General features: G+C 46.2%; 2 protein-coding genes across 5 annotated transcripts; both read left to right on the top strand.

Annotated features, from left to right (window-relative positions):
* Positions 1 to 2056: 2056 nt before the first annotated feature.
* LOC130204468 (transcription elongation factor A N-terminal and central domain-containing protein) lies at positions 2057 to 6191 on the top strand. 4 transcript variants are annotated; one of them, XM_056431218.1, is made up of 2 exons: positions 2057 to 2336; positions 3102 to 5647. In XM_056431218.1, exon 2 carries the CDS (start codon positions 4327 to 4329, stop codon positions 5236 to 5238), a length of 912 nt encoding a protein of 303 aa, XP_056287193.1. In that variant the 5' UTR covers positions 2057 to 2336; positions 3102 to 4326; the 3' UTR covers positions 5239 to 5647. The 4 variants fall into 4 exon arrangements, with proteins under 4 accessions (XP_056287193.1, XP_056287194.1, XP_056287195.1 ...); XM_056431219.1 differs by lacking the exon at positions 2057 to 2336 and adding an exon at positions 5915 to 6191 and having other exon boundaries at positions 2806 to 5244; XM_056431220.1 differs by lacking the exon at positions 2057 to 2336 and having other exon boundaries at positions 2806 to 3205; positions 4083 to 5647.
* A 1121-nt stretch (positions 6192 to 7312) lies between these two features.
* LOC130204589 (ras-related protein Rab-9A-like) lies at positions 7313 to 10665 on the top strand. The gene is made up of 2 exons (XM_056431417.1): positions 7313 to 7420; positions 9176 to 10665. Exon 2 carries the CDS (start codon positions 9217 to 9219, stop codon positions 9817 to 9819), a length of 603 nt encoding a protein of 200 aa, XP_056287392.1. The 5' UTR covers positions 7313 to 7420; positions 9176 to 9216; the 3' UTR covers positions 9820 to 10665.
* Positions 10666 to 10887: the final 222 nt, after the last annotated feature.

The raw sequence follows: 10887 nt of genomic DNA, 5'->3' as shown, positions 1-10887 counted from the left end.
CGGCTTCGAGCTTCACTAACACTAGTTAGAGAGAAGTAAAAAGCGTAAAAACACATTCGCAATAAGAATTGATGGTAAACGATCCCAAAAAAAGCGATTAAACTGCAACCAGTAAAACATATTTTAAACTAGAACAGGCACTCGGTAGAGCGTATACCTTCGCATATCACAAGATTGGGCATTGAATTATGAACATTTTGGCATTAGTTGCATGCCAATTGGATCGAAATTGACCGTGCTATGGTAAAAAGAGTTTGACCTTTTCATGACATTGACCTTTGACCTTTGACCCGATCGATCCCAAAATCTAATCAAATGGTCCCCGGATAATAACCAATCATCCCACCGAATTCCATGCGATTCGGTTTAATACTTTTTGTGTTATGCGAATAACACGCATACAAATAAATAAATAAATACACGGCGATCAAAACATAACCTTCCGCATTTTCAATGCGAAGGTAAAGATGATACTGTCTATTTACAGATTGACGATGTATATTTAAGAAAAGAAGAAAAAACACCATCTCTCTGTTACAAATATAAACCTTAATTCATTAGCATTAAAACGCACCATCAGTCAGTTGAACAGGTGAGAGCGCCGGATATTTTTTACCCACAGATCCTTGCGTTACGGGGGGGGATCGTACTGAAGGACTCTTGTTTGGAGTTATTTGGTGGCGCTCACAGATTAAGGAGCGGCCCGTCATCCAGTGATGCTGCACAACTGTGAGCGCCGTGGGAGGCGGATGTGGTTATTTTTAACCCGGTGTGGCGGTAAGGCCGAGCATGTGTCCACTGTGTGTGTGTGTGTGTGTGTGTATTCAGTCATCAGAGGGAACATATGGTTGTAACCACGCAGGAGTGGTCCGCCACGTCCTTCAGAGTGTGATCAAAGTATTGAAATCAATGCTCATATTTTCCGTTTGGTGCAACGTGTTCACACAGCTTGTTTGTTCAAAACAAAGTGTTGCGTCACATCACGAGAAGCTTGTGACTTTGGTGAAAACCACAAACACGCTGATATCACTTTCATATTATTTCTGACTTTCGCAAAAGCTTCACCAGAAGCAGAAAGAAAGAAAAAGGGCAATATTATGATGAACCAGAACAGACGTAGCAGTCGCTATAGTGTTTGTGGTTGCAGGTTTGTGGCGAGGCCTCGTTTCCTGCCTGAGGTAGTGAGAGAACGTCAATAAGTACGAGATAGAGATGGTGACACTTTGTCTGCAGAACCGCAGAAACCTTTCAGAGCGTCAGGCAGAGCAGAAGAAAGGAAATGCAAAAAGAGAGAGAGAGAGAAAAGGGCCACTTCAGTCATCTGTCATCACCCTCAAGGTCATGATGGGTGTGTGTGTGTGAGATGGGTCAGGGGTAGCCCCTCCCCCCTTTCCATCACACACAAACTCTCACGCACACACACAAACCTGTCAAGAAAATAAAGCTCAGATGCAAAATACAAGTTGATTTTCCTCCCACAGCATGAAAACCACAACCTCTAGCTGTCTCTGTCTCGTATCATATCTCTATAAACCATCTGCATATAAATACTTACCAGCTGCTGCTCACGAGATACCATGTTGTATTTAGCTTGCTTCATTTGTGCAATACAATATTCTTTGGTTGTTGCATCATTAATAATGGGAGGTGATGGTGTGAGCCAATGAAAACGTCTTAACTTTGAATTAAATGTTTGTTCTGATGCCGAAGTGATAGAGGAAATGAAGACGTTCAGTGTGATGGGAAAGTGTTCTACTCTCCCATGAAAGACCTTCATCTCAGCGAAAATGTAATTAATACACATTCATCCCCCCCCCCCCTCTGTGATCTGTGTACAGTTCTTCAATCGTAATATGAAATGTTATTGAGCTTGAGGGGGCTGTCTCGTGATCTCGCCATCTTTGTGAACACCTTTTATTCTTTTGTTTTGCTTGATGCGAACACACAACAGGAGGAACACACACACACACACTTGTGCTGTATAATTGTGTACATTGGGGGTGTTTTCAGGTAGTGTGTGGGGGGGGGGGGTCTCTCAGGGACCGACCATGTTGTCATGAATGTCTGCCCATGAAGAAACTAATCACTTTAACAAGAGAGGCTGCCCTCTTCCTCGGGGCTTCTCAAGGGGGTTAGTGTGTTTGTGTGTGTGTGTGTGTGTGTGCTCATGCGAACACGCCATCAAGTGTGTGGTGGTCTGCACGAGAGGCGGAGACAACAAAAGCAGGATGTGATGCAGCAGGACTCCACTCCTTCACACACAGCTCCAGTGAAAGCAGCCCAGCGCAGAGAGCGCCACCCGTTGACGAATGAACGCCACGGCCGGGGGCCTGCTGGTAAAATTCCACTCCCACAGACGATGAAGGAGCGCAAGGGCACAACAGGCCTCAGTGGAATGACTTGATAAGATCCGAGGAGCCCTGTGCGTCTTTTTTTCTGGGTATTCCAGTCGTGTGCGGTTGGAGAAACAAAAGGCCGGGGGGGTGGGGGTTGTGTGTCGGCTGCCGAAAGAGGATATTGTTTACCTCTACTCACTGGAGGCCCAGCTGGACTCCACCCATCTCCACACACACACACACACACACACACACACACACATAGATAGAAGCAACACACAGTTCGAGTTTGGTGACCCTGAGTCCATCAAAAAAGACAACAACAACAACACAAACGAAAGCTTGCACCAATGTTACACATCACCGGAGACACTGGCAGGAAAACTCCTTCAGCCAGCACACTTGTGTTCGGAACCAAAAGTTAAATATTAATGTCGCTAAAAGCCTCCTGGAGGCTCCCGCTTTTTAAAGCTGCAGTTTGAAAACTTGAGAGCCTGAAGCTGTGCGTTCCCTCGGGGGGCCTCCACCGCCATTGTCCCCTGCTGCATCAATCTTGAGAGCACATTTTAAAGATGAGATCACCAGGGTGATGTCATACCTCAGATTACATAAAGGCCCTCTGCTATTTATATGTCAGGGAGCGATATTTGCATGAATAATAACGTGTGCATTTTGACGGGAGTGAACTTTGATTGATTGATTTATTTTATTATAAAAAGTATGTGTGGTTCATGTACTCAAAGGCCGCCATCTTTTCATTCACAGTCAGTGGAGCCTTGCCAAGGGACTCCAGCTCTTTATGTCAAGTCCATCAAACACGTCACGACAGGTGTGAGGATAATACATCCTTAGAAGACAGAATAATTAATGTAAGTGTCATTGAGGGTGAAATCTCTCCTAAGGCACTGTATGAAAATAGAAATCATTCATTTCAGGCAAAAATACTTTCCACCCTATCCCTAAATTGTTGCCACGTTGATCCCAAATGATAATTGAATACATGTGCAACACACAGATGAAACTGGCCCTGAAGACATTACCCGCTCACTCGGCCACTCCACTGTTGTGGAAACCTTTCTTGTCTAAGCTCCACAACCATGAATTATCCGACGCTCTCATTCATCTCCCTCCTTCATAACACATAATTGCGCAACAGCTGAGCAGGTCTGGCTCATCTTGTTATGCGACGCCATCCACTCTTCTTTGGCTGTTGGTATGTGAGCCCTGCATGTGTTCTGCACGGAGCACAAATCCTCGAACGGCATCACATCCTTCCCGAAAAAACAATCGTCATAATCATACAGATTTATGGGAATGCTTCCCCCTCGCTTCTCCCTACGCTTTCACACAGATGTTAATCCAGCTTTGTTGTTATTGTCGGCGTATAGAAAAGGGTTGTGGAAATGAATACACAGCCATCCGAAGAGGCAATAACCTGAAAAGCCAAATGCACAGAGTTAAATAAGCTATAAGTTAAATAAATAAGTTAAAGAGCTCATCTTGCAGTAGATTTGAGACGAGCCACGCCACGACTGCCAGGCCCTGTTATTGTGACACAATAACAGATTTAACACACTGCAAAGTACGACTTGCAGGATTCAGGACGAAAAGAAAAGAGAAATCTAATAATAATAAAACAAGAGGTGTCATAAATGCTCAGCTTCATGCATATTTAGTTACTTCATTAGAAACGTATGACAAACTCGCCCAAACCTCTCACGAGCGTGCAATTCTGTGAGGTTACAGCACCACCTAGAGGTGAATTCAGGCAACTTCCGGTTTTCAAGACAAATCCAACATGGCGGCTCCCTTGTTGACGTTTCCAGGCTTCCTGCTGTTGCGGAGTAGCAGCAATCCATGAGAGACAGCCGGTAAACACACACAGAAAGCAATACTTATACATGCTGAATGGTGCAAACTGTACATTTATTGTGTATTTGGTTTGATATATTTATTGTTTAAGTGTCCTTTCTTTCTTCTTGCAGCCGCCATGGATGCAATGGCTATAGTCCACTGTGCTGAGCAGATAGAGAGATCCAATGCAGACGGGAGCTTTGGGAAGGCGTTGACCCTCCTCGGGGACCTCGACAAGGCTCCCGTCACGGCGGAGCAGCTGGAGACGACAGACGTAGTTCACCGTCTCCACGGGCTCCTGAAAAGCTGCTCGGATGACGGCGTGAGGAAGACGGCGAAGAGCTTGTTGTCCAAGTGGAAGAGGCAGTACGGCGAAGAAGACGCCCGAGGTGTGAACGTCACAGAGGACCCTGAGCTCTCACAGAGGGGGCCTCCTCCAGAGGAGGCCGAGGACGCAGGAGTCTCCGAGCAGGGGGAAGCAGAAGATGGACTTCCTTCCTCTGCGTCCTGTCGTCTCTCATCAGTAAGATCCAAATGCGTCCAGCTCCTTCTCGCTGCCCTCCGCCCCGAACCTCCCGACGGAGTCAAAGCCGCCGAGCTGGCCGCCGACATCGAGCGGCACGTCCACGACCTGCACAAATCCGTCAAATACAAAGCCTGCGTGAGGAGCAAGGTGGCCAACTTGAGGAATCCCAAAAACCGGCATCTGCGGCGGGGCCTCCTGAGCGGCGTGTTGTCCCCGGAGGCCTTCGCCCGGATGTCCGCAGAGGAGATGGCCGGCGCAGAGCTCCGGCAGCTCAGGGAGGAGTACTCGTCCCGGGGCGTGAGCGAGAGGCAGCTTCCCCGGGGCCTGGAAGGGACGCGGACGCAGAAGGTCCGCTGCAAAAGATGCGGCGGGTCAGACTGTAGGGTGACGCAGGTGTCCAGGGGGGCCCTTTTCTTGCCCGCGTGGGTGAGGCAGAGCGGCCCCGACGAGGACGCCATGACGTTCATGACCTGCAGCGGGTGTGGGCAGCAGTGGTACCACAGCGGCTGGGTCTGCCTCTAAACACAGGTCTCAGATCCATCATTAAATGTCGATTCATCGATTCGTCAATCACAATGGGCAGCAAGAATATCATTCATATGAGAATATTTATGATAGTAGACTAAATACATGTGGGTTGGTTGAGTAAAACAAGATATTTGAAGACACCAAACTGCCTTCTGGAAAGCTTTTAAAATTATTTCTGACATTTGAATTGCTAATTATGAATATCAACATGATAATCCTTTATTCAAATACTAATAATGATTTGTTGGCTTTTGGAAGAGCAGAGGAGGAGGGGCTTACATTGTTTAGTTATTCAATGAATTCATCAAATTATTTATTTTGTTAGACCAACAGTTCACTTTTGTCATTTGTATGTATTTATTTCTTATTAACATGACATAAACTTCTATTGTTGCCGGTTTAATCTTTGTTCTACTGTCGTGTGTCATTGCGAATGTGTTTTTCAACTCGTTTTAAAAGTGTCCGTTTCTCGTCTGGATTGAGAAAACTTCGTTAAATGTCAAAACAAGTTTGAGTTTAAATGTAAGTATTAAAGTGGGCAGTAAAAAGTATTCTCTGCAACACTGAAACGGAAGGAATGTGGGAGGAATGCCCAGTGGAAACAAAGGACGGAGCATTCTCGGAGGATGGAGTGCATACTTGCGGTTTAAACAATACCTTTTTTTTTTAGGATTCTCCATTAAATCCGTAACAAGAAGCCCCCGTCGGGCGGAAGAAGACGGGCCGCTGCAGCTGCCGTCTGAAACCACCATGAAGAAGCTCTCGTCCTCTTCCTACCGCCGACTCATTTCCTGTCTCCTCCAGTGAATCTATACTTCCAGCAGCTAACTGCTTTTCCAGGAGCCTCTTTCATAAGTGAACATGTTCTGGTCGTAGAAATGATGGAAAGCCACTCCGGTGTTGACCTTTGACCTCACTAATGTGCAACATTAAAGGGAGAAAGTGTATTTTTTTGCACTTATCGCGAGTCCCGATGGTTCTGGATGTTTAAACTCCTTCTAAAAGGAGGAGAATAAAACATGCACCTCGCTTCCCCCAGCATCCCATTCATGTGGAGGCATGTGACCTCGGAACACAGTGGGCATGTGAGTCAGTAATCTGGTGGATATCCCATGGTCCTTCACTCAGTCGACGTGGCACAACGACTGGTTTACACGTCATCGGGGAGTCCCATCGCCGGGCCTTTGCCTACGGGCCGAGGAGTTTAAATAAACTGTCATCTCTTCTTTTTAAATACTATCTTTCAATTTCTGAGCTGATAGTGAGCGAGGCCTGCACATACACAACCTTATCTAGTCTTTGTGGCAGTCGGGGTGTCCAAAAATACTTAAATCCTCCTTTTTTCGTGGTTGTCAGATATGAAGCTGCAACATCTCATCGGGCAGATACAGTGGGAGTGTTGCTGTATCTCAGCACTGTGGCTCTTCTCTCGCTCCCTATCTCCAGAGGGCCGTGTTGGGTGACAGACGCCACCCTTAAAGTCTGGTTGGCCCGTCCAATCATTTATATGTTCTGTCGCTCGCACACACACAATGTTTGGGCCTCTTAACCAACATTAAACCCGCAGAAATGCATTCATTTAGCAGGTTAATTTCCCAATAGTTAGCAGGAGGCTGTCAGGTCCTTTAACCAAGTGGTTCCCTACATTGTTGTCCTGTGGTCCCTCAAAACAAATATGTATTTATTCTAGTGTCTGAAGTGTCCTGTTGTGTTTTCTCAGGAAAAAAAATTCAAAAGTGAGATAGAAAAATTCACATAATTGTGTGTCACATTTACATATTTTTCTTTCTTATACCTTTAGTTGTCTGATCTCGTGACCTTTCATGTAAGGAACTCCTAACCCCCATGTGAGGGACCACTGCTTTAATAACCTTAATGCAGGTTTATACATTCTCCACAATTAAAAATGAATATGCTTTCATAAATCTGTTCTCACGCGTGTAAAATAAAGGGAACAGACAAGTGAAATAAAAAAGGTGGGCCTACTAACCACATCCAGCAGAGCGCATGATGAGGAGGCGTGACGCTCCCGGGTCATGTGAGCCTCATCAGCGGCTGGAGGGGCCAGAGCAGCGGGGCACCGGAGCGCCATGACACCGGCTGACAGCAGCACCCTGCCCGGGTGGAGCTGGGGGATATAAACACAGAAGCCGGGCTGCGACCGCCACGCCGACAGGTACGGTTACCGAGAAGGAAACACGTTAATTTAAGCGTCTGAAATGGTGATTTATTAACGTTTTGATCGGCCGGTGAAGTCGCGAGCGTGCAAAGGCTTAGGCTTCCATTAGCGGACAGTGCAGTTTATTGCGGAGCGTCCATTCTCTCCAAAATGTTCTCGAAATATTGACAACTGAACACAAGTAAGCATGTTTTATTATCCAACCTTGTCAACGAGATTGTATTTTATCATATCATGCTCTTTAATGCAGCTTAACATTGTAATGCAAGTAGTGGAAGATAAAGTGGGCGTGGGTTGACTAACAATATCTAGAACCTCCAAAACATATTTAACTTTTATAATGATGTAATCCTTATTATAAGAGTACAAATGTTCCTCACTTAATCACTCGACATTTCTAAGGTTAACTGTAGCCTACCGTGAACTGCTCTTAAGAAATGTGTGTGCATTCTCATTGCACTTAATAATAAAATGTTAATATTTCTCCAGAAGAAACGACATTAGTGCAGTCTGTGTTTTAAGGGTCTCGAGACAAAGGCGTCCTTTAGTGTAGGCCCTTGAGCTGAAACGGCTTCCAGGTCACGTGACAGTGTGCGGGTCACTCGTGTCCTGACTTCTCCTAACGAGCAGTGCACGAGGCCAATACATATTATAATAGGTGTAATACACACACCTAGACTACATTTTATCTCCAACTATGTTCATTGTATAAATATATTTGGTGTGTTTTCGTTTGATGGCTCAAACTAAGTAATTAGTTTTTCATATACTTAAACTTAAACTTTAACAAAGCTCCTCCTCGCTGGGATTTCCCACTTTGCTCCGACGGATTTCTGCTATGTGGGTGGAAGGATGCTCTGTTAAGCGTGCACACGTGTAGTAGCTGATTTTAAAACATGTGCTTAAACCCCCGTAAGTCTCTTCTCTTTGCAGCCGAGCCTCTGAGTGGGTGAACCTCTTAAAAAGTAAAGTTATCTCTCTCTCTTCCAGTTCGCTGACAAAATGAGACGTGACCTCATTTAACGGCAAATTATTTTTCGTAATACGTTGAAGCCCTTGTGGACGACTCACTGGTCCTGTGATCAGCGTCCATGTGATGTACAGTGTGTATCACACCATGCATAACGTATTACACACACACACACACACACACAGGGCAGGAAATTCATCAATCGCGTCGTGCCGTGAGTCGGTCGTGGCTGTTTTTAAGAGGATTAGCGTTAATCCGAGATGTAATCGGTCCTCCTTGCAGTCCGGGTGTGAGGCGACAAGTGAGCTGTACTTCCAGAGAGGCGGTGAGCTGTTATCTCAAGCACAACTTTATCTGTGTGGCCGAAGGTAAAAAAGCAATAAAGTTTGTAGTTCTACCGACACACTGAAAGATTCCGAGCACTGCCTGCTGGTTACCTTCGCATTGAAAATGCGGAAGGTTATGTTTTGATCGCCATGTATTTATTTATTTGTATGCGTGTTACTCGCATAACTAAAAAAGTATGAAACTGAATCGCATGAAATTTGGTGGGATGATTGGTTATTATCCGGGGACCATTTGATTCGATTTTGGGATCGATCGGGTCAAAGGTCAAGGTCATGAAAAGGTCAAAATCTTCTTTTTACCATAGCGCGGTCAATTTCTATCCAATTGGCATGCAACTAATGCCAAAATGTTCATAATTCAATGCCCAATCTTGTGATATGCGAAGGTATGCGCTCTACCGAGTGCCCGTTATAGGATGCTATTGTGCTCCTCAGGTGGAACTACTTTCTCTTCTTTCCCCCCGAGCGGCTCCGCGATGTCAAAGTCGACCCTCCTGAAGGTCATCCTCCTGGGCGACGGCGGAGTTGGCAAGTCGTCGCTCATGAACCGCTACGTCACCAACAAGTTCGACTCGCACCTCTTCCACACCATCGGCGTGGAGTTCCTCAACAGGGAGCTGGAGGTGGACGGCCGCCACGTCACCCTGCAGATCTGGGACACGGCGGGCCAGGAGCGCTTCCGCAGCCTCCGCACGCCGTTCTACCGCGGCTCCGACTGCTGCCTGCTCACCTTCAGCGTGGACGACGGGCAGAGCTTCAGCAACCTGGCCAACTGGAAGAAGGAGTTCACGTATTACGCCGACGTGAAGGAGCCGGACGGCTTCCCCTTCGTGGTGCTGGGCAACAAGCTGGACGTGGCGGAGCGGCAGGTTTCGGGGGAGGACGCTCGGCAGTGGTGCCGCGAGAACGGCGGCCACCCGTACTTCGAGACGAGCGCCAAGGACGCCACCAATGTGGCGTCGGCCTTCGAGGAGGCGGTGCGGCGCACCCTGGCGTCGGACGACCGAGCGGATCACCTCATCCACAACAACACGGTGGACCTGCAGAGGAAGAGTCACCCCGACTCCACCTGCTGCTGAGCCCAGGGCTCGACGTGACTCCCGGCGGGTGCTCGTGCAGCGCTTCTGAAGCCCTCGGAGGAACGCGTGGACGGGGTCGGGATATTTATTTGTGTGCACCAAAAGTGACACAACGTTTGTGCCAATATTCAGTGTTCTCACCCCACCGGGGACACAAAGCTCTTCACCCATCATGTCCCAGCTCTGATGGTCCTTTTTAGGAATATGATGGTTAATTTATACCAAGCAGTTAATGGAATGATAATTCTGACCCTTTTCATAGATTACTTTGGGGTCAGTGAGGACCTGGGTGTTATTGGACGTCCACTTAAGTGGAAACCTGAAGGTTGAAGTCCTGTGGTGGTTGTTTGGGGTTTCCTCAACACGCAACATGCCAAAGGTCAAAAAAAGAGTTTGACGTCACTGATAAAGCTGTGGTTATAAGTTTTAGACCACAAAAGGAGAAGTAGGAAGATTATTTTCTGCCTCCGAGAAGCAGAAACGACCACGTTTACGGCTAAAATATCGTGATTCTGATACAGATTGTAAGCCTCAAAATTATTGTTAAGTCTCAACAAAACTACCATGAGAAAACAACTAAGTCTAAGTTATCACTGTTTGAAGTCTATCATTGTGAAGGCACCTAACATATATGTGCTTAATGCAATTACAGCTACAGATAAGAAAGTATACATTCATGATATCGACTACTTTAGATGGAATAAAACGGATGCAATCACATGACTTGATTTAGAGGTTTAAAAAAAAAAAACTCTTCTGTTCTGTCGCAATGATTTTGACTCTTTTTTTTTTTTTTTTTTAAAGACAAATAACGCCCTGGAAATAAAAAGGCATCCAAAAAAGAAACTGGAAAATCTGTCTTGTGTTCACTTTTAAAAATGTAAATACAGTGCCCTCTTTGTCCACAAGAGGGGGCCCTCGTATCAGAAGTTTGTTGGCCTCACGTTGGCTTCATCGTGAAGCTAAAGACAGTCGTTTGGCAATTAAGTCAATTAGCTTCACCTGTTGCTTCTTGATGACGTCACACAAACACTTCCAACCTTTAGAAATGGTGGATCTTTTAAAATG

Source organism: Pseudoliparis swirei, chromosome 14, assembly GCF_029220125.1.
Source record: "Pseudoliparis swirei isolate HS2019 ecotype Mariana Trench chromosome 14, NWPU_hadal_v1, whole genome shotgun sequence".
In the NCBI taxonomy this organism is placed as follows: domain Eukaryota; kingdom Metazoa; phylum Chordata; class Actinopteri; order Perciformes; family Liparidae; genus Pseudoliparis; species Pseudoliparis swirei.
This window is presented reverse-complemented; position numbering and strand designations above follow the sequence as displayed.

Bases quoted from the DNA above. Each gene is read 5' to 3' on its own strand.
- LOC130204589 (XM_056431417.1), top strand. From the start codon at position 9,217: ATGTCAAAGTCGACCCTCCTGAAGGTCATCCTCCTGGGCGACGGCGGA.
- LOC130204468 (XM_056431219.1), top strand. From the start codon at position 4,327: ATGGATGCAATGGCTATAGTCCACTGTGCTGAGCAGATAGAGAGATCC.